At 44.7% G+C, this 24277-nt stretch overlaps 1 protein-coding gene across 2 annotated transcripts in view; it reads left to right on the top strand.

Moving 5' to 3' along the window:
* The window catches only part of LOC121004292 (zinc finger protein 692-like), a 403767-nt gene that overhangs the window by 362008 nt on the left and 17482 nt on the right, over positions 1-24277 (top strand). For both annotated transcript variants that reach the window (XM_040436456.1, XM_040436455.1), the window contains exon 9: positions 5020-5134. In XM_040436456.1, coding sequence (XP_040292390.1) covers positions 5020-5134 — 115 coding nt within the window. The remainder of the gene's footprint in view (positions 1-5019; positions 5135-24277) is intronic.

Genomic DNA, 24277 nt, shown 5'->3' with positions numbered 1-24277 from the left:
GCAGTGTGTGTGTGTGTGTGTGTGTGTGTGTGTGTGTGTATATACACTGCTCAAAAAAATAAAGGGAACACAAAAATAACATATCCTAGATCTGAATTAATTAAATATTCTTCTGAAATACTTTGTTCTTTACATAGTTGAATGTGCTGACAACAAAATCACACAAAAATAAAAAAATGGAAGTCAAATTTTTCAACCCATGGAGGACTGGATTTGGAGTCACACTCAAAATTAAAGTGGAAAAACACACTACAGGCTGATCCAACTTTGATGTAATGTCCTTAAAACAAGTCAAAATGAGGCTCAGTAGTGTGTGTGGCCTCCACGTGCCTGTATGACCTCCCTACAACGCCTGTGCTTGCTCCTGATGAGGTGGCGGACGGTCTCCTGAGGGATCTCCTCCCAGACCTGGACTAAAGCATCTGCCAACTCCTGGACAGTCTGTGGTGCAACGTGACGTTGGTGGATAGAGCGAGACATGATGTCCCATATGTGCTCAATTGGATTCAGGTCTGGGGAACGGGCGGGCCAGTCCATAGCATCAATGCCTTCGTCTTGCAGGAACTGCTGACACACTCCAGCCACATGAGGTCTAGCATTGTCTTGCATTAGGAGGAACCCAGGTCCAACCGCACCAGCATATGGTCTCACAAGGGGTCTGAGGATCTCATCTCGGTACCTAATGGCAGTCAGGCTACCTCTGGCTAGCATATGGAGGGCTGTGCGGCCCTCCAAAGAAATGCCACCCCACACCATTACTTACCCAATGCCAAACCGGTCATGCTGGAGGATTTTGCAGGCAGCAGAACGTTCTTCACGGCGTCTCAAGACTCTGTCACGTCTGTCACATGTGCTCAGTGTGAACCTGCTTTCATCTGTGAAGAGCACAGGGCGCCAGTGGCGAATTTGCCAATCTTGGTGTTCTCTGGCAAATGCCAAACGTCCTGCACGGTGTTGGGCTGTAAGCACAACCCCCACCTGTGGACGTCGGGCCCTCATATGACCCTCAGGGAGTCTGTTTCTGACTGTTTGAGCAGACACATGCACATTTGTGGCCTGCTGGAGGTCATTTTGCAGGGCTCTGGCAGTGCTCCTCCTGTTCCTCCTTGCACAAAGGCGGAGGTAGCGGTCCTGCTGCTGGGTTGTTGCCCTCCTACGTCCTCCTCCACGTCTCCTGATGTACTGGCCTGTCTCCTGGTAGCGCCTCCATGCTCTGGACACTACGCTGACAGACACAGCAAACCTTCTTGCCACAGCTCGCATTGATGTGCCATCCTGGATAAGCTGCACTACCTGAGCCACTTGTGTGGGTTGTAGACTCCGTCTCATGCTACCACTAGAGTGAAAGCACCGCCAGCATTCAAAAGTGACCAAAACATCAGCCAGGAAGCATAGGAACTGAGAAGTGGTCTGTGGTTACCACCTGCAGAACCACTCCTTTATTGGGGGTGTCTTGCTAATTGCCTATAATTTCCACCTATTGTCTATCCCATTTGCACAACAGCATGTGAAATTGATTGTCACTCAGTGTTGCTTCCTAAGTGGACAGTTTGATTTCACAGAAGTGTGATTGACTTGGAGTTACATTGTGTTGTTTAAGTGTTCCCTTTATTTTTTTGAGCAGTGTATATATACACACACACACATATAAAAATAATATTGGCTTTCGGGTGAAATTTATGGAAAACTTAAAAAGTTACTTCAATCATCGACTATTGCTCCACCTGTAGTATACCATGACCTGATTCAGAACCTCACTCAGGCCCCACAATTATATCCACATAATCCACTCAGTCGTATTAGTCTTGTTTATAAGGTTATTCGTTAGGTATAAATAATACTCACTCTTTTAAAGCTTTGCTTGTATTTTTTCAGTCCTTTTATTTTTTATATAAATAAATCGCTATAATGCATAGTAATCCTGAGAGCGCTGAACTGATTGCTACCCCATGCTGCGTGACGTTTCGGGGGTCACGCCCCCTAATCAGGCATCTGACACGCAGCATGGGGTAGCAATCAGTTCAGCGCTCTCAGGATTACTATGCATTATAGCGATTTATTTATATGAAAAATAAAAGGACTGAAACAATACAAGCAAAGCTTTAAAGGAGTGAGTATTATTTATACCTCACGAATAACCTTATAAATAAGACTAATACGACTGAGTGGATTATGTAGTATCACACTACAGTGATATTATATCAGGAAAGTAGCATGCAGTGGTGATGTCCTCACCTCAAACAATTTATTGAAACAAGCCAACAACAGTGGTGGGTATACCCTTACAACAAATGTCAATGTCTCAATAACTTGTCATGTGGCGTTGAGCATCACAACAATGTTGCATGCTGTTCACAAGTCGACTTATTGTTTGCTGAGGCATGGCATCCCACTCTTCTTGAAGTTCGTCCCTCAGGTCATTGAGGTTCTGGGATACAGTTACAAGCTTCTATATGGCAACTCAGCTGATCCTATAGGTTTCAAATGGGATTCAGGTCTGGAGAAATTGCAGGCCACTCCATTTGAGGTACCCCGGTCTCCAGCAGCTGTTCCCTAATAATGCGACCTTGATGAGCTGGTGCATTGTCAACCATGAAGATGAAATCAGTCCTGTGCTATTCATGCAGAGGCACAATGACTGGGTTAATGATGTTATTCAAGTAGTATGGGCATGTCACTGTACCATTCACAAAGTTTTGGGCAGTTCTGTATTGACTAGACACACCTGCCCACACTGTAAAACCACCACCACCAAAGACTCGTCTGGTCACATGCATAGCTCTCTTCTTGACGACTCCAAAATTGTTGGTGGGCATCATTTCTGCTCAGTGTGAATAGACTTTCATCAGTGAACAGCTCTGAGGCCCACTGGTCCAACGTAGATTCTCCCTGACCCATGAAAGACGATGACGCCTGTGCTCAGCTAGCACGCAGACCACACTGATGTAAATGGTTTTGAATGGTCTGATGTGACACTTGGATGCCTCTCACCTCTTTAAATGTGCCCTGAGTTGTGTGACATTCATCACCTGGTTCCACAAGGCAGCGGTCATCAGTTTGAGATGTGGCCAAAGGACATCCATGTCTATGCCTTTCTGTGACTCTTCCAGTCTCTCTCTACCTCTGTTGCAACCTGCTGATGACACTCTGTGATACTCTAAGCTGAGTGGAACATCCTGAGAGAACATCCTGCTTGAAGCTTTGCAATGGCGAGGTACTGTTGATCAATTGTTAGGTGTTGTCTTGGTCTCATGATGTCAAAATGTGAACAGCATGAGGAGGAGGACTGTTTAAATACCAATTCTAATTGAACCAGGAAATTTATTGCGTGATTCATTGATCAAACACCTGTTGTGAATTTTGCCGTTAAGCTCCTTGTTAGAGAACAGCAAGTTGTGGAAAAATTACTGAAACTTTGAACAGTTTGACATGTGCATTCAAAAGCTTAGAGAAGGTGACATTAAGGCCCCTTTCACACGGGCGAGTATTCCGCGCGGATGCGATGCGTGAGGTGAACGCATTGCACCCACACTGAATACCGACCCATTTATTTCTATGGGGCTGTTCACATGAGCGGTGAAAATCGCAGCATGCTCTATATTCTGCGTTTTTCACGCAACGCAGGCCCCATAGAAGTGAATAGGGTTGCGTGAAAATCGCAAGCATCCGCAAGCAAGTGCAGATGCTGTGCGATTTTCACGCATGGTTGCTAGGTGACAGTCTATTCACTGTATTGTTTTCCCTTATAACATGGTTATAAGGTAAAATAATAGCATTTTGAATACAGAATGCTTAGTAGGTGATCAATTGAGGGTTAAAAAAATAATAAAAAATTAACTCACCTTCTCCTCTTGTTCGCGTAGTTCCCCGTTTCTTGTTTACTACTTTAATGATGAGCTGTGGGCTAAAGGACTTTTGGTGACGTCAGATCACATGCTCCAATCACATGGTCCATCACCACGGTGATGGACCATGGGATTGGAGCATGTGATCTGACGTCACCAAAAGTCCTTTAGCCCACAGCTCATCATTAAAGTAGTAAACAAGAAACGGGGAACTACGCGAACAAGAGGAGAAGGTGAGTTAATTTTTTTAATTTTTTTTAACCCTCAATTGATCACCTACTAAGCATTCTGTATACAGAATGCTATTATTTTCCCTTATAACCATGTTATAAGGGAAAATAATAACATCTACACAACACCTAACCCAAGCCCGAACTTCTGTGAAGAAGTTCGGGTTTGGGTACCAAACATGCGTGATTTTTCTCACGCGAGTGCAAAACGCATTACAATGTTTTGCACTCGCGTGGAAAAATCGCGGGTGTTCCCGCAACGCACCCGCACATTTTCCCGCAACACCCGTGTGAAAGAGGCCTAAGGCTACTTTCACACTGGCGTTTCTGGGTCTGCTTGTGATATCCGTTTCAGGGCTCTCACAAGTCAGTCAGTTTAGCCCCAATGCATTCTGAATGGATAAGGATCCGTTCAGAATGCGTCAGTTTGCCTCCGTTCAGCCTCCATTCCGCTCTGGAGGCGGACACCAAAACGTTGCTTGCAGTGTTTTGATGTCCGCCTGACGATGCAGAGCCAAACGGATTCGTCCTGACTTACAATGTAAGTCAATGGGGACAGATCCGTTTTCACTGACACAATATTGTGCAATTGAAAACGGATCCGCCTCCCATTGACTTTCAGTGTAAGTCAAAACGGATCCGTTTTCATTATCATGAACAATTCATGGTAATGAAAACGGATCCGTTCTGAACAGATACAAGCGTTTGCATTATCGGTGCGGATCCGTCTGTGCAGATACAAGACGGATCCGCACCTAGCGCAGGTGGGAAAGTAGCCTAAGTTAACCTGTAAAGGTTAGAGTGCATTTTAGGTTCATCACAAAATTTCACCCACAAGCCAAATATCCCTAACTTTTTGTGAGTAGTGTAACTCCTAGCACTTACATTACTGTATTTAAGACATCCTTAAGGTGTTAATTTCTTATTTCCGTTTGACTTTTCAGTATCATCAAAAATACCAGCACATGAATCAGCGTACCTTCCGCTGCTCAGTAACAGAGTGCGGGAAGACATTCAACTTTAAAAAGCATCTTAAAGAGCATGAGAAAAGACACAGTGGTAAGTTTGAGGCCTTCTAACATTCAATTAAGTCAACTAAATATTTCTGTTTTGACTGGATTTGCCAGCAAATATATTTTAACATTTTTTGGGGGCGACAACTTATATGGTCGGAAGGTGAACGTAAGACCTGTCTATGTAGTGGTATGGGAGAGGTAAATGTATCACCACGTAACTGGCAAGATGCTTTAAGAGTTTGGGAAAGCTGGTTGACAAAAAATGAGCGCAGCCATGGTAGCAGTTAGGCCTGGGCGATTTTGACTAAAACATCTCAATTTCAACTTTAGGTATAATTGGTGATTTTAATTTAATTTATTTATTTTCTTGCTAAATTACCTATAAACATACTAAGAAACAAATTCACCTTTTCATCCTCCACGACGGCATTACCATGAGAGATCAGCTGCCTCTAACGAGGTAGGGACAGGAAGAATAAATTTGACCCTCCTTCAGCCATCCTCAGGGTCTTCCTGTCCCTTCCAGATAGGAGATGGGCGGTGTTTTTTATGTTTTGCCTTTTCACATGAGGGAGCTTGGACAGCCAAACCCTATCTAGGGTACCTGATTGTTTCCAAAGTACTTGATTGCCCAACATCCTGCAGGTGGCAGTTCTGCTCCTCCCCCCCCCCTTCCCCCCTACCGCTCTGTACGCCGGTCGGGGAGAGGCCATGTTAAAGCCGGAAACTCAGAGTCCCTCCAGTCACATGGGGCCGTAGCTGCAATCCGATACGTTCGGCTCTTACAGCAGCATATGGAAGTTCTTAAGACTGGCGTGCGAACGTGGAACACCATTGCATAGGCTGTAATCGGGAAGTGCGGTGGGGAGTGGCCTGGGCATTCCACGGTGCAATGCATGTTGATTTTTCCGAGCTGCAGATGTAAAGGGCAAGGAAATGGCACAAGGTTAAGGCGGAAGTTGCCCTCTGATTTGAAGTCTGCATGCAATAGAGGGTATATAAGCACAACAGTAAGCCAGAGGTTGTCCAGCATGACTGATCGGAAAATTATCTCAATCAAGAATACGCTGACCTGGCAGTTGTAAGTGCCCTATGTGCTGGTGCTGGGGATGGCTAATCATATTTATTTTTATTAGCTAAATTCCTAATTTTAATGTACATTTAGTAAGGAAGACAGCTCTCAGAAGGCACAACTCTCAGTGTTTTTTTTTGCTCTATAAAACTACCTGAAACCTGGGGGGGGGGGGGGTGGCCTTGCGTGCTAGTGAATGGCTGCGAGAAGCTTGGCTCCTCCGAGTACACATTAATCTCTTGCCATCCAGTGCCTCAAAGAGACTCATCCTTCACTACCAGACCCTGGTGTACTAAAGGAGACTAGTCTGACCACCTTCCTGCGGTGGGAGCGGTTTGATATGCTGGCAGAGCCGCGACCTACCACCCGGCTACGGACCAGACCTGGAGTATCAGAGGCCTCCTACGTCCCCAACAGAGAGCGGGCATGTGGAGTCGACTGTCACAGGTGAAGGGTAAGGGAAAACACCAAATACACACCACAACGAATAGACAACAATCTAGGCCTCATAAGCTAAGGAAGAGGGATGGTGACCTCCTAGTAATCCCTAGGCCTTTCCCCAACTCCTGCCAGTATGAGAAGATCCTGATGGTGGAAATACTCATACGTCGGATACTAAAGCCCTGCTAAAACTGACGAGCCCTAAGATGGGTAGCTGGGGATGAGACAGCTGGTTCCAGAATTAAGGAACATGCATCTCCCTGAGGCCTAGAAACAACACACTCTAGATAATAAGAAACAGTGAAGGCAACAAGTACTTAACTTAGAGATGTATGGAGAAGCAGGAGATCCAAAACAAACCAGCACTAGCAACTCCAAGCAGAAACTATCAACCGCATGGTCAGCAGTGTGAGGCGGATCTAAATAGAGCCTCATCACTGATAACGAGCGGCACCTAAGGAGTGGTGAGATCCTGCCAAACAACAACATACATAGAGGAAAACAGAGAGACCTGTCAGATAGCCTCACGTGCAGCAAGTCTATCTGATCTTCTCACCTCTCTCACAGGAGGGACTGTGACAGGTCCCCTCCCAATAGAAAGGTTCCTTCTATAAAGTGTTTGCTTTCTCTGAGTGCGTGAGATCCAGGTGTCCTTGGTTCTTCTTCGAAGCATATAGGTTACCTATTGTTACTAACGTGTTAGCTATTTTACATTTGTAACGCCTTGGTGGTCAGTGAGAGTACCTAGGTGTCGGAAGGGTACATGTTTGTTAAAGGCAATGGCAACTCCCCTAGACTTACTTGACGTTGAGTATGAATGGTGCCACTGACTGAAGAAGGATTTGTGGAAAGTGGGAGATTTGGATTGGATTAGGTGTGTTTCTTGTAATAGCAATATTTCCGTTTTTTTTTTTTTAAGGTGTGCTAAGCCCTGGGACCGTTTAACTGGCGAATTAAGGCCTCTCACATTATATAAGACGAAAGTCATAGTTTGTATTTCAGTGGCCATCTGAAAGTTTAGGGATCAATAGCCTGATCATGAGACGTAATCTTGGGTGAGGAATTTTCTGAGGTAGGAGAAGCATGAACTGGGGAGGAAAATGTAAAGGTGGGGTAAGCACGACTTTTGGAACAACCAGTAGTGGAATTATGTGTACTATATCTAATAGCACAAAAGTGAACATCTTGTGGTATTTGTATTACAGTAAGGAGGTACTGTCAGGTGCACCCATAAAACTGAATAACAGTAACTATTGAAAACCTGTAAGAGAAGGTTAAATATGATACTCAGCAAGTGAGGAGCAGTCTCTTAGGAGATGAGTTTCGGCAGTTCACGCGGTTGCTGAAAGGTGACGCTCAGTCTTGGGCTTTCTCTTTTTCCGACTGGTTCACAATCCCTCCGGTCGAAAGATGAATTCTTCAGAGCTCTGGGACTTATCTACGATGACCCAGATCGGGTTTCCCTGGCCGAATCTAAGTTGCGTTGCTTGCGGTAGGGAGAGCGTTAAGCTGAGTCCTATTGCTCTGAATTTAGGAGGTGGGCAACTGATACGGAGTGGAATGACCCAGCTCTCCGTAGTCAGTCTTGTCAAGGACTGTCTGAGAACCTGAAGGACGCCTTGGCATTTCACACAAATCCAGTCATGGAGGCGACCATGTCTCTGGCGGTGACTTATTATACAGGGAAGCGGTCTCTTCTGAAACGCTGGGTAAAGAGACACTCGAGCTCGTGTCTGCTGATGAGCCAATGCAATTGGGTCGGGTCACACCTGGACCAGGTGATAACAACTTTAGGGTTAAGAAAATACTTAGCTTTTTCTGTGGTCAAGGAGGACATTTTGTTAACATATCTCCTTATGTTAAACATCAAGGTGAAAAGGGGAAAAAAAAAAGTCCTAATGTGTCTAGTCCTCTTCTCACTCTTGATAGTGTGGATGGGGAAGTTGAGAATTTAGTCTTTTACCGGTAGTACCCGATTTCTCCTGCCTGCCAAGGTGGCGCTAGATTCCAAAACTGTGGAATGGAAGTATTTATTGACAGTGGGGCAGGGGTTAACTTAGTAAATGGCCAGTTTGTCTGTATGCATGGTTTGACAACAAGCGCATTAGACAAAAATATTTCTGTGTTTGCGATTTATTTAGCCCCTCTCTCTCAAAAGTGTCCGTCTCAAATGGTGCAGGGCATTCGCCTAAAGGTGGAAGATTCTCATATTGAATCCATTTCATGTTTTCTGCTGTAGGGTTTGCCTGCTCCTCTGGTGTTAGGTTTACCATTGTTAACCAAACATAACCCTACTATTGATTGGCAAGCGAAACGGATTCTCGATTGTAGTCTTATCACGTCGCTTTCTGTTGTAATTACTAAAATGTTACCTCCTTTCCTTTCAGATTTTTCTGATGTATTCTCTAAGGGTTGAGACCAGGAGTTGCCTCCTCATCGGGAGTATGATTGCCCCGTCAACCTTATTCCCGGAGCTAGATTGCCAAAGTCTCGGTTGTATAATCTTTCTGAACCTGAAAGAGTAGCCATGCCAGAGTATATCACCGAGAGTTTGGCTAAAGGTCATATTAGACCATTCAAATCACCAATGGCGGCGGGGTTCTTCTTTGTTTAAAAAAAAAAGGATGGAACTCTTAGGCCATGTTTGGACTTCCATGAGCTTAATCGCATCACTTTCCGTGATCCCTATCCCCTTCCTTTGATCCCAGATTTATTCAATCACATTGTCGGCGCCAAGGTGTTCTCTAAGTTAGATTTGAGGGGGGCATATAATCTGATAAGAGTCAAGGAAGAGGACGAGTGGAAAACGGCCTTTAATACTCCTGAGGTTCATTTTGAGAATCTGGTCATGCCTTTTGGTTTGTTCAATGCTCCTGCGGTTTTTCAACACTTCATCAATGACATATTTCATTATCTGGTGGGCAGGTTTGTGGTGGTTTATCTGGATGATATTTTAATTTATTCCCCTGATATGGAGACACATAAGGATCACGTGAGACAGGTCTTACAGATCCTAAGAGAGAATAAATTGTATGCCAAAATGGAGAAGTGTGTATTTGCGGTCTCTGAAGTGCAATTCCTGGGGTACCTACTCTCATCTTTGGGTTTTCGTATGGATCCGGAAAAAGTCTGTGCTGTGTTGGACTGGGATCGACCCGAAGATCTGAATACACTCATGCGATTTTTGGGTTTACCAACTATACCGCAAATTTATCTTGAATTACTCAACTGTTGTTAAACCATTAACTGATATGACTAAGAAAGGCGCGGATTTCTCAGTCTGGTCTGAAGAAGCATTGCATGCTTTTTCAGCAATAAAGGAATGTTTTGCTTCTACTCCTATTCTGGTGCAACCGGATGTGTCACCCTGGGAGCAGATCCACTGTGGATCTCATTTCTCGAAGATTCTGGTGGCCAGGGTTACGTAAATGTGTAGAGGGCTATGAGCCAGCTTGTGAGACTTGTGCGCGTGCTATGGTGGCTCATACTCGGCCTTCAGGATCTCTACTTCCCTTGTCTATCCCATCCCGACCCTGGACTCATTTGTCCATGGACTTTATCACAGATTTGCCTAATTCTTCTGGGAAAACTGTGATTCTGATGGTTGTTGACCGCTTCAGCAAGATGGTGCACTTTATACCATTATCAGGTTTACCTAATGGCAAAACTTTTGCTCAAGTCTTTGTCGATAACATCCTGAAGCTACACGGCATTCCCTCTGATGTGGTGTCTGGTACTGAGACGTTTGGTATATCTGAAGATGAAAGATTTTCCTCTTCATTGTCATCTATCTACATTCAAAACAATTTAAATAAAATGGGCAAAAAGTATAAACGCATGGCTGACAAGAGACGTGTGAGTGGTCCGGACCTGAGGGTGGGTGATTCTGTGTGGCTGTCCACAAGAAACATTAAGTTGAAGGTACCCCCTTTGAAGTTGTGGCCAAGGTTTATTGGACCATACAAGATCTCTGCCATTATTAATCCGGTTGCTTTTCGTCTTGAGCTTCCACAGGCTTTGAAGATTCACAGGTCATTGATGAAAAGATATGTTGAACCTGCTGAACCGTCCTCCCTGCCACCACCTCCTGTCATGGTGGATGATAATCTTGAGTTTTAGATTGCCAGGATAGTGAACTTGCGTATTCTTCGTAGATCTCTTCAGTACCTCGTGCAATGGAAGGGTTACGGTCCAGAGAAAAGAATGTGGGTTCCTGCGACCGACGTGAATGAGGGCCTTTCACAGGGCGCATCATGATAAAGTCGGTCCTGGGTGTCCGGAGGCCACCCATAGAAAGTCACAGTCCCTCCTGTGAGAGAGGTGAGAAGATCGGATAGACTTGCTGCACGTGAGGCTATCTGACAGGTCTCTCTGTTTTCCTTTATGTACAGTATGACTGGACGATTAACTTACAGGGTTACAGTCTGTTTAGAAAAGATCTTAAAGGGGTTATTCAATATCATAAACTCATACTTCATACTTGCCCCACTCCCTGCGCCGCTCCTGGTCCCTGCACCTGTTTTCATCCATGTACAGGGAGAAGCAGCAGCGGCGGTGCGGGGACCAGGAGAGGCGCGGGGAGCGGGGTAAGTACAGTATATTCCATGTGAGGGGCCTGGCACATGGGCTGTTTATGATATTGGATAACCCCTTTAAAAAATGGGGAGGGTTACGACTTTATGTAAAGTCCTGTCTAAAGCCACACTCTGAGAAGATATAAGCGAGGGAAATGAACATGTGCAAAATCTATGACAAAGCCCTCCCAGCATGCACTTTCTATAATACTGTTGTCTTATTATGTGGCACAAGGGTCTTTGGGCACTCTCAGGCTCCTGGGCCCGGTAGTGACTGCTACCTCTGTACCCCCTATAGCTTCGCCCCTGTGTGGAGTCACTGTGGGTAGAAATAAATGGAGGCAAAAACAATAATAAAATACTGATAGGAGTTTGCTATAAGCCACCTAATATACCAGAGTGCACAGAAAATCTACTACTAAGGAAAATAGATCAGGTGGCAAATTATAATAAGGGCTCTTTCACACTTGCGTTGTCCGGATCCGGCGTGCACTCCATTTGCCGGAGGTGCCCGCCGGATCCGGAAAAACGCAAGTGAACTGAAAGCATTTGAGGACGGATCCGTCTTCAAAATGCGTTCAGTGTTACTATGGCACCCAGGACGCTATTAAAGTCCTGGCTGCCATAGTAGTAGTGGGGAGCGGGGGAGCAGTATACTTACAGTCCGTGCGGCTCCCCGGGCGCTCCAGAATGACGTCAGAGCGCCCCATGCGCATGGATGACATGTCCATGTGATCACGTCATCCATGCGCGTGGGGCGCCCTGACGTCACTCTGGAGCGCCCGGGGAGCCGCACGGACGGTAAGTATACTGCTCCCCACTACACTTTACCATGGCTGCCAGGACTTTAGCGTCCTGGCAGCCATGGTAACCATTCAGAAAAAGCTAAACGTCGGATCCGGCAATGCGCCCAAACGACGTTTAGCTTAAGGCCGGATCCGGATTAATGCCTTTCAATGGGCATTAATTCCGGATCCGGCCTTGCGGCAAGTGTTCAGGATTTTTGGCCGGAGCAAAAAGCGCAGCATGCTGCAGTATTTTCTCCGGCCAAAAAACGTTCCGTTCCGGAACTGAAGACATCCTGATGCATCCTGAACGGATTTCTGTCTATTCAAGAATGCATTAGGATAAAACTGATCAGGATTCTTCCGGCATAGAGCCCCGACGACGAAACTCTATGCCGGAAGAAAAGAACGCAAGTGTGAAAGGGCCCTAAGGTTGTTATTATGGGGGACTTCTTCCAAGATATAAACTGAGAAACTGAAACCTGTAGATCTTGTAAAGGAAACAGGTTCTTGGAAATAACCAAAGACAATTACCTTTTCCAACTGGTTCAGGAGCCGACTAGAGGGACGACCATACTGGACTTAGTATTAACCAATAGACCTGACAGAGCAACAGACGTGCAGTTTTGGGGGGGACCTGGGAAATAGTGACCATAAAATAATAACTTTCCTATTGTCATTCAAAAGAGTGTTTCTTCAGGGAGGCACAAAAATACCAAACTTCAACAAAGCAAAATTTGACCAGCTAAGAGAGGCTATTTTCCTCAAAAATAAAAATTCCGCCACAAAATGGTATAGTTTTAAAGGCATCCTATACTCTAATTAATTGTGAGAGGTACATACCTTTCAGGAATAAAAAGGTAAAGAATGAGAAAAAAAAACTGTGGATAGAAATGTAAATGAAGCAATAAATGACAGAAAGCATTTAAATCACAAACCGGAAGGTACAGAGGAAGCATTGAAAAACTATAAGGAAAAAAATAGAATGCGTAAAAGACAAATAAAAGCAGCCAAACTAGAGACCGAGAGATTAATTGCCAAAGAGAGTAAAACTGTCACGGACGTACAGAGACATACGGACGTCCCCGCGACAGGTGGCAGGAGATCTGTGAAACTGGCAACACATAGCTTGATCTGACATGTTTTCCTTTTGGATCAAATGACGTATGTGTTGTTTCTGGTGCTTGCCACACCTTCTTTCCCCAGGTGTGGCTATTGTGGTAATTTAACCTTCTCTATTTTTTTTTTTAAACTCGTTTTATTAAAAGAGAATGACACAAGTATGGCATACATATAGCAATGTGATGGCCCACGCAGGGGCGCTTCAGAAATACAAAGAAAACAGTAATACATAAGGACATTGGTATTTATCAGGATTCTCGCATGTAAAGAGATATGATTCATACTCTGATGGTATACATTATTCACGGGGTAGGCATATCGCACACATAAATGCTCCAACATCAACATCGGTGACAACACTGCAAAGTACCTACATATTGGTTAGAAGATCAGTGAGACCCGTCAGCTGTCGAGTGCAGACGCGAAGTATGTAAGGTGAGAGGAGAGGCACACCAGTCACCCCAGACTTTATCAAATTTTTGTGGGCACCTCCTATGCTTATACACAATGTTCTCCATGGAGACTGCGTGATTCACAAGAGTGAGCCATTGTCCCTTCGAGGGGGGGGGGGATCTCCCATCCATCTTATGGCTAGAAATAGTGCCTTTCTAGCTAGAAATAGTGTTTCCGCTAAGAAGATTCTGTGGTAGTGTGACCACGACTCTTCATCAATGACTCCCAGAATGCACATCTTGGGACATAACGGGAGTGCCACAGGAACCAAAGTTGCGAGGACTTCCAGAACTGAAATCCAGAACTGACGAATGAACTCACAATCCCACATCATATGCCAAAAATTGGCTCCCTCTGCATCGCATCTATGGCACCTGGAGTGGCTAATCCTACCCATCTTTTGAAGTCTGATGGGTGTGAGGTAGCTGCAATGAAGGATAAAAAGCTGGATCATCCTATTGTTTATAGAGGGTGATACCTTGGTCGGAGCCATCAGTGCCTCATCCCATTCCTCAGAGGACAAAGAGGGTATTAGCAACTTCCATCTGTCCTCAAAAGCCAACGGGGTCACCAGCAAGCGACAGTCCAAAAAATGTGTATATAGCGCTGAGACTATGCCTCTAGGGCCTTGCGATTTCAAAACCCCTATAATAGGGTATTTAGAAATACTCCTATTATCATTTCTGAATTGGGCCTGCAGTGCATGTCTCAATTGAAGGTATCTGAAGAAGAGAGTGCGCGGCACCTGAAATTTATCCTGAATCTGGGAAAATGATCTGAGCTACCCACTCTCATATAAATCTCCCAACGTGAATATGCCATGCCTCTTCCAATCAGACACACCCTCTAGCTTTGTCAGATGTGGGAACATACAGTTATCCCATACGGGAACTTCATTTGGCAAATCCTTGTAGGAATTTAACTTAGATGCCTGCCATATCTGATGGGCTAGCTTATGTATTGGGAGAATATGACGAGATCCTTCCAAAACAGGCCATAGCGTGGGGACTTGCAAATAGTCGTGCAGGTAGTATTCTGCGTTTGGTCTTGAGGCATCAGTGACCCAATATCTCAGAAATCTAAATTGGCTTGCTATATAGTAAAGAAAGAAGTCTGGAAGGGGAAACTCCTCCCTGTAGCCTCGGTCTCTGTAAAACTGACAGTGAGAGCTTCCTCCTAGATTTACCCCATACAAAGGAGGCTATTATAGCATGGATACGTTTAAAAAATCCCCTGGGAACTGGCGTACAGGCGTGGGACAGCAAATATAGACCTTTGGGCAGGAGTACCATCTTTACCAGATTCAGTCTACCCATAACTGACAGTGGGAGGGTCTCCCACGTTTTTACCTTATCTTGGAATATGGTCTCTAAGGGTTCAATATTCAAGACATAGGACAGTTGAGGTTCTTTAGTGATTATTACCCCTAAATACTTAAACCTATCAACTACAGGCAGGTTATTTCGATAACTAGTCCAGTCGTGCATCCAGAGGGGCATGATGGCAGTCCGGAGTATTGCCCAAAGCGCTCAATGATTACAATAGCTTTTAGTAGAGACACTTCCGGGTCCGACATAAAGAGGATCAAGTCGTCTGCATACAGTCCAATCCGGTCCTCCCTATCTCCTTCACGGACACCTGCATAAACCTGGTCCTGTCTGAATCTGATGGCCAGATGCTCAATAGCTATCGCAAACAGCAAAGGCGAGAGCGGGCATCCCTGCCTCGTGCCTCTGAGTAAAGGGAGTCTGTCAGAGTGGGAACCGTTCAGTTGAATACTAGCAGTGGGTTTCTTGTATAAAATTTATATCCATTTAATGAAGTTAGGACCGAAGCCAAAGCTACCTAGCGTGGCTGTCAAAAAGGGCCATTCCAACGAGTCGAAAATCTTGGCCGTGTCTAGTGAAGCCAGAGCCCATCTCTCCTTCTTAGCTACCCCCAGCTGCGCAATTACTTGAGCCCTCCTAATGTTGTCTGATGTGGACCTTCCAGGCATGAAACCCGACTGATCAGAATGAATTATTGACGTGATAACTTTATTCAACCTATTGGCTAGAATTCTAGTCAGGATTTTATATTCCAAGTTCAAAAGTGAAATTGGACGATAAGATCCACATTCCAATGGGTCCTTGCCAGGCTTCAAGATTACAACAATGGAGGCGTCATACATGGAATCTGACAAGGAGCCACGGGAGTGCGCCGCTCGATACAGGTTCAACAACTGAAGGTTTAGATTTTCCCCTTACCTAGAATATACCTCTACCAGGATGCCATCTGGGCCGGGGGCTTTCCCTGTCGGTAGATCCTTAATGGCCCTCTCCACTTCCTCTAGTGTAATATCCTCCTCCATAAGACCCTTATCTAGGTCCCCTAGCCGAGGATGAGACACTTCAGCGAGGTAGGACTCTAAATCTTGCCCTGAGTAAGTAGCTGCTGATTTGTATAGGTCTCTGTAAAAATTATGAAAGCATTTCAATATGTCTTGCACCGATTCCATTATACGGCCATCAGCCTCCTGTATCCTGAGTACCGGGGGAGACATATTATTGGTGCGTGCTATATGTGCAAGTAACTTCCCTGTCTGATTGCCTGTTTCAAACGCCTGTTGCTTAAGGAAGAAGAGCTTCCTTTTGCTCTTTTCCTCCAGATGCAACATGTACATTCACCCTCTGGATAACCACTCTACTCTGCGCTCTTAAGAGGGGGACTCAGTGAACGCCCTCTCGGCTTCCTTACAGCTGGTATATAAATAATTTTCCTTACGTTGCGAATCTCTCTTAACGTATGAAATGGAGGATTTGATACATCCTCTAAGGTACGCTTTCATTGTCTCCCAAAGCAACAGAGCGTCTGTGGACTCACCCTGTATCTCAAAAAACATCTTCAATTGATCAGGGATTCTGTCATTTAAACCAAACAAGAACAGCCAGAAAGGGTGTATACGCATCTTACTGCCGACGCCGGCCTGATCAGTCGGGGCCAGCTCCGCCAGCAATGGGGCATGATCAGAAGGACCCTGTGGTCCGTGTCTAATATTCACCAGGTCAGTATATACTATGGCATTACCGAACAAGTAATCAATTCTGGACAGGGCACCCCTGGCAGGGGTAAAGCAAGAGTATTCCCTTGTATGTGGGTTCTTGGCTCTCCACATGTCTACCCATCCCATCTCCTGCGATATTCTGGCGAGAACCGTGCTGTTCCCTCCCAGCCCCCTTCTGTCTGTTCTATAGCTAAATCTGTCTAAATCCTCACTAACTACTTGATTGAAGTCCCCCATGCATAGGAAACGAGCATTAGGCTAATTAGCCACAAAACCCGTGACTGCTTGTAGAAGGGATAGAGATGCAGGAGAGCAATTATACAAATTAACAATCACATAGGGGACACAATTAATGTGAGCATGTATAAAAATGTACTGCCCTCCCTGATCCACAGCTGAGTAGTGAATCTCGCATCTGAGGCTTCTATGGAACAGCAGGGCCACACCTCTGGAGTGAGAACTTCCATATGAGTTGAATAAGTGTTGCGCCCAAGGCTTTTTTAACCTATTCCCTGTTTCCAGAGTAAGATGGGTTTCTTGGAGGCCCAGAATATGTGGGTTAAAGGAGCGTATTTGAGAAAAAAACGCAATCCTCTTATTAGGGTCTCCCAGTCCCCTCACATTCCAGGACATTACTCTTATGGAGGCCATGGCATCGCTAGATTTGAATCAAGGACAAATACCCACATCCACATTGCATACACTGTCAATTTAGGCATTTGGTCAATGTGAAGTATAAACTCCCCTGCTACTATCATGAAAAGGGATGGCCATACTTGAGACAAATAAGCTTGAGCATACATAAACATAATACGGATAATAACATTATAAACATGAAGGTGCCGGATCTCGATCCGACTAACTTGGTGGCCCTTAACTCGGGGACCTGCATAGTGTAAATAGATGTTATAACCATACAGGTATTGCTCCTACCCCCCATTCAGCAAAGATATACAAAACTGCTAGCATAGATACATGACAATGGAACATGTTGGCAAAGTGTCCGGTGCTGTATACAGGGAAACGCCTTATACTTAAAGAGGACCTTTCACCTTGAAAAACATTGTGAACTAAGTATGCTGCCATGGAGAGCGGCGCCCGGGGATCTCACTGCACTTACTATTATCCCTGGGTGCCGCTCCATTCTTCCGTTATCCCCTCCGGTATCTTTACTCACTAAGTTATAGTAGGCGGTGTCTGCCCTTGTCCTGTGGGCGTCTCCTTCTCCTAGGCTGCAGCGCTGGCCAATCGCAGCGCACAGCTCGCAGCCTGGGAGTTTTTTTTCTCCCAGGCTGTGAGCTGTGCGCTACGATTGGCCAGCGCTACAGCCTAGGAGAAGGAGACGCCCACAGGACAAGGGCAGACACCGCCTACTATAACTTACTGAGAGAAGATACCGTAGGGCATAACGGGAGAACGGAGCGGCGCCCAGGGATAATAGTAAGTGCAGTGAGATCCCCGGGCACTGCTCTCCATGGCAGCATACTTAGTTCACAATGTTTTTCAAGGTGAAAGGTCCTCTTTAAGTGAGATCTCACATAAGACTATCAGATGCAGTCCAGAACATGAAAACGTGACCAAAAGCAGCTGTGTTGCATATTAAATAATATCATGCTCAGGGGAGACAAGATCAAGTCCCTCTAAAATCAGACATATGGGGATTTTTTAATACTTGCTGTGAACAAACAGCGAAGAGTTCAGCGTGGTCCGGGACGCGCAGATTTTCTTGAGGCCCAGTCCTCAGCTTCTCGAGGATCACTGAAAAACACGGTTTTATCGCCGTCTATGACTCTAAGGCAGTGGTTCTCAACCTTTCTAAAGCCGTGACCCCTTAATACAGTTCCTCATGTTGTGGTGACCCCCAACCATTACATTTTTTTCCTTGCTACGTCATAACTAATTTTGCTACTGTTATGAATTGTAATGTAAATATCAGATATTATGAGATTATTTCTAATTACAAATAAATGAAATTTTGTATTGAAGCATGGTGTATAAATCAGTGGTGCTTCAAGTCCCCCCCAAATAAATCAGAAGTGCTCAGGGACCCCCAAATAAATAAATCAGCGGGGCTTCAGGTCTCCCCCAAATAAATAAATCAGCGGTGCTCAGGGTACCCCCAAATAAATAAATCAGTGGTGCATCAGGTTTCCCCCAAATAAATAAATCAATGGTGCTCACGGTCCCCCAAATAAATAAATCAGAAGTGCTCAGGGTCCCCCAAATAAATAAATCAGCGGTGCTTCAGGTCCCCCCCCCCCCCCCCAAATAAATAAATCAATGGTGCTTAGGGTCCCCCAAATAAATAAGTCAGAAGTGCTCAGGGTCCCCCAAATAAATAAATCAGCGGTGCTTCATGTCCCCCCAAATAAATTAAGCCTTGCTCAGCCAAATAATTAAAATAAAATTAGCCAGGCTCAGCCAGGCTCAATTAAATCATTGGTGGCAGTGGTGCTCAGCGGCGGTGTCATTAACGAAAAAACTCTTACCTCAGCGCACAGGCGGCCCAACTTACCCGTCCAGAAGTCAGGCTCCTTCAAGCACGGGCAGTGATAGGACATCACTTCCTGTGCTCGAGGATAAGGGGCCGCTGCCGTTGTGCGGGCGACACACAATAGGAAGCCTCAGGCGACCCCCCGGAAAGGGCCGATCGACCCTCAAAGGCGTCGCGACCCCTAGGTTGAGAATCGCTGTTCTAAGGCGAGCCGGGTAAGCCATCGAGTATTGAAGATTTAGATCCCGAAGGCGGTGTTTGACTGCAACAAATGTGGCTCTCCTCTTCTGGAGATCTGCAGAGAAATCCGGAAAAAGGGAGACCTTTGCATTTTCATGCCTGATGTCTTGCTTGCTTCTGGCCTGGCTGAGGATAAGATCCCGGTCTCTCCAGTTCAGCAGATGCGCCAAAAGGGGTCTAGGAGGAGCCCCTGGTGGGGGATATCTGGCTGGGACCCGATGTGCCCTCTCTACAATATATGCAGGAGAGAAGGGTGCCTCAGGGAACTGCTCTTTAAACCAGGCCTCTAGGAAGGCCGCAGGATCTCTGCCTTCAGCTTTCTCTGGTAGGCCCAAGATCCTCACGTTGTTGCGGCGCAATCTATTTTCCAGATCGTCACATTTCTGTTGCCACTGACCTATGGATCGCTCCAGATCTTGCATCTTCCCTGCCATGGGTCTGGTCAGATCCTCCAGCGCAGACACGCGGTCTTCTGTATTTTTGACCCGGTCTCTCAGTTTCTGCATGTCATGGCGGAGCAGGCCTACATCTACTCTTACCTCCTCCAGCTTCCCAGTGAGTGAGGTTTGGCATGATGATATTGCCACTAGTAGCTGCTCATACGCAGTCTTGAGAGTGAACTCCTGCTCGGTGCCTTCCTCAGCATCCGCCTGTTGGGCAGCCTGCCCACGGGTAACAGCCGCGCGTGTAGGAGTTGCGGTCGCGGCTCCACTTTGGGCCTCTGACCTGGCGAACTCTTTGAGCTTGTCCGCAGCTGTTTGCGCTTTGCTGGGCCCCATAGTCGGTGTGCGGGGTCTCCTCCGTCTCCTACACACCGTCCACTCTGTGCCTGGAGTCGGCAGTTTGTCAGGATGGTGAAGGATTAACGAGGGTAAGCGGAGCTGCTCGCAAAAGCGTGCTTACATGCCGGCTGCTGGCCACGCCCCCCAACCTTCTCTATTTATTGTTGTTTCTCCCACTATGCTATGCGGTTTATAGCTTCTATTGGACTTGTGGTTAGCTTGTGTTTGGTTCTCGGCTGAGTTCCTCGTGCTACCAATGCTTCATTGAAAATAAGTGTTTCCTTTCCCTTTTTGTATTTTGTTTATATATTTGTGTGTGTTGCCTTTCCCTGTTGTTTGTCATTAGGCCTGAGGGGGACTAATGTTCGTCCTTCCTTTTGGAGGAAGAGGTAGACTCAGTCCTGACATTAGTTCCAGGGTCCTATAGAGTGAGATAGGATTCTAGGTATCGTGTATATGAACTTGCCTACCTTTGGGGCCTTTTCATACTGTTAGTCTGTCAGGACTGGAGTTCTGTTTTTTTCTAGGAGGTGTCCATCTTCCTTCCCTAGTTCCCAGCCCTTATTCCGGTATCCCCCTTCCCTACTATGCTCGGTGTGGTGTTTTTCTCCCACACACGAGCGTGACAAAAACGAACCTGAAAATGTTCTTCAATTATATAAATGGTAAAAAGTATAAATCTGAGCGACTTTCGCTTTTGACCTCTCTTTCAGAGATGCGCCTGCTCATTATCTGCGTCATTGTCCGAAATGTGAACTCTCTAAAGTAGGTCTCCTACACAGTATTTGGGATTGCCCAAGGCTAAAACAGCTGTGGTCGGAGGGTGTGAGGTATATTAAGGAGGTTTGGGATGTAGAGGTGTTACTTAAGCCGGTCCAATGTATCTTTCACTATATACCGAAAAACCAGTCCAACTCTGAGGAGTCTGGGGTACCTGAAAAGGGAGTGCATATATTACTTATGTCCATCAAGAAGGCGATCTTGAGACACTGGCTGGAAAAAGAACCCCCCTCTTGGGAAGAGGTGTTCGGTATCATGAAGCAGGTGCTCTACTTGGAAATGCTGGAAATGGAGAGACATAAAGAACAATCTATTCGCTCTTTTATTAAAAAAATGGAGAAGGTTAATTGAAGCTTCTTTGTCGACAGAAGATATTAAGGAACTAATGTTGCCTTTCACCCATACCACATGGTATTTAGAGGCCAGTATAGGGGGAAAATTTGGTAAATTGGAAGTTTAGTAACTTATACCTCTTCTCGGGGTGTAATGTAAATGTAGTTGGGCAACATCTATACTGGTACCCGCATTTACTGTTCCCTTCACATACCTGACAGTGTAGAGTAAATGTCTTCTCACCAAATGACAAGGCTCAGGGGGGGAGGGTAGTTAAAGTTATTCTTTTTCTCAGTTTTTGTTTTCTTTTGGTTGAAGAAAAAAAAAATTATGGAAATATATCCGATAAAAAAGGGAAGCATAAAGGTATTATCTAATGCTGTATTCTTTAACTTACCGTTGAATTTCTGTACTTGAAATTATTTTGTCCATATGAACTTGTATTCCCTCTTTTGTCAATAAAAAGAAGTTACTTTTTTTTTAATATAAATCTGAAGTTGTCGGTCCTTCACAGAGTGATGAGGGAGAAGTTGTAAAGCACGATGAGGAGAAAGCAAATCTATTAAATCTTTTTATCTCCACTGTTTTTACTGAGGAAAATAAACTGTCAGATGAAATGCAAAATGTCAAAGTAAATTCTCCATTAAAGTGGACTGCCTCACCCAGGAAGAAGTGCAGCAGTGTCTCAAAAAGATTAAAATGGACAAATCGCCTGGTCCGGATGGCATACACCCCAATATCCTAAGAGAATTAAGTAATGTAATAGACATTTCTCATATTTAACCCCTTTAAGACCAAGCCAGTTTTCATCATAAGGACCAGGCCACATTTTGCAAATCTGACATGTTTCACGTTATGTGGTAATAACTCGGGAATGCTTTTACTTATACAAGCGATTCTGAGACTGTTTTCTTGTGACATATTGTACTTCATGTTAGTGACAATATGTTTTACGTTTATTTATTTAAAAAAATACAAAATTTACGAAAAATTAAGAAAAATTCACTATTTCCTAAATTTGAATTTCTTTGCCTTTTAAGACAGATAATGATACCTCATAAAATAGTTATTTCTTAACATTCCCGAAATGTCTACTTTATGTTGGCGTCATTTTATGTTTTAGAACGTTAGAAGGCTTTGAATTTTAGAAGCAATTTTGAACCTTTTTTAAGAAAAATTTCTAAACCCACTTTTTTAAGTACCAATTAATTTATGAAGTCATTTTGTGGGACTTGCATAATAGAAACCACTTATAAATTCCCCCATTTTAGAACCTACTTCCCTCAAATTATTCAAAACTGATTTTACAAACTTTGTTAACCCTTTAGGTGTTCCATAAGAATTAAAGGAAAATGAAGGTGAAATTTATTTCAAAATTACCCTTTTTTTGTTGCAGATTTTATATTTTTGTCCATTTTTACCTTTAACACATCAAGGGTTAACGGCCAAACAAAACTCAGTATTTATTACCCTGCTTCTGCAGTTTACTGAAACGCCCCATATGTCGTCGTAAACTGCTGTATGTGTACACGGAAGGGCTCAAAAGGAAAGGAGCGGCATGTGGTTTTTGGAGGGCAGATTTTGTTGCACTGGCTTTTAGGCACCATGTCACATTTGAAGACCCCCTGATGCACCCCTATAGTAGACCCTGACTGCAGCACGTGATTGGCCATTTTTTTTTTATGATTGCATGTTACAAATTTTTGGCTAAAAATCTTTTTTTCAATTGGCCCAAATGTTGAGCTGTTCTGTCACAAAGAGTTTACAGTTTTTCTAGTTGTGTGACTGGTACTTTCACTTTCCCTTTGTGCCGGTCATCTAATAACCCTTATCTCTAATTTAGTAAGAAGTCATAAACACTTATTTAATCCACATTCTTATCATTAGGATAAGAACTGAACTATAATGAGTGTTTATAAGGTCAGAGAGCAGAGATAAGGAGTCCGTCTGCTCCTGGTCTGACGGAAAAGACAGAAAATCCAAAAGATGCTACTAGAGCATGTCAGCTCTGTACAGAAAAAAAGAGTTCTATTTTTTTTTAATAAAGGCGAATTTAAAACATTATTTTTAGCTCAAAATGAGTACAATGCAATAATGAAAAAATTGACCCCAAAAGTTTACATAGCCTTTAAGGACTCTGTATTGACAGGGAGCATTACACAGTATTGTGGATTAGCAAATGTGGGGGTCACAAGCAGAGCTCGAAAACTATAGGCCGGTAAGTTTAACATCTCTCGTAGGTAAGCTGACCCTTTTCTAAGGGATGCTAATCTGGAGTATATCATCCACTATTCCTTCATGAGGAATCGGTCATGTCAAACTAATTTAATCAGCTTCTATGAGAAGGTAAATTCTCGACTTGACCAGGATGAGTCAATGGATGTCGTATATCTGGACTTCTTTAAAGCATTTGATACTGTCACATAAAAGGCTAGTATATAAAATGAGAATGCTTGGACTGGGAGAAAATGTGTGTATGTGGGTAAGTAACTGGCTCAGTGATAGAAAACAGAGTGATTATCTGATATACTCCAGATAATCACGGTACACACTCAGATTGGGTCACCATCACTAGTGGGGTACCTCAGGGGTCAGTATCGGGCCCTATTCTCTTCAATATTTGTATTAAAGAGGATTGGTCACCTCTCCTGACATGCCTGTTTTAACGTCTATTTGTATAGCTCTATGTTGTGCCATTTCTTTATTATTTCCACTAGAAGTTATGAATGAATTGCTATTAGCCTTCAGTAAGGGTACAGAGGGGTGGTAACCAATTTGGGGGGGGGGGTGTACCTGCACAGTCTGAACATGGCAGCACTGATTGGATAGAGTGAGTCTGTGCAGGTACACACACCCAAGTTATTAGCACCCCTCTTTAACCACTTCCCGCAACTGTAACGCCGAAAGGCGTCATTGCGGCGGCTCCCCCAGGCTATGCTAACGCCGATTGGCGTCATCCCACGTGAGCCGAGATTTCCTGTGAACGCGCGCACACAGGCGCGCGCGCTCACAGGATCGGAAGGTAAGCGAGTGGATCTCCAGCCTGCCAGCGGCGATCGTTCGCTGG

The sequence above is a fragment of the Bufo bufo genome, chromosome 6, assembly GCF_905171765.1.
Source record: "Bufo bufo chromosome 6, aBufBuf1.1, whole genome shotgun sequence".
NCBI classification, from domain to species: domain Eukaryota; kingdom Metazoa; phylum Chordata; class Amphibia; order Anura; family Bufonidae; genus Bufo; species Bufo bufo.
This window is presented reverse-complemented; position numbering and strand designations above follow the sequence as displayed.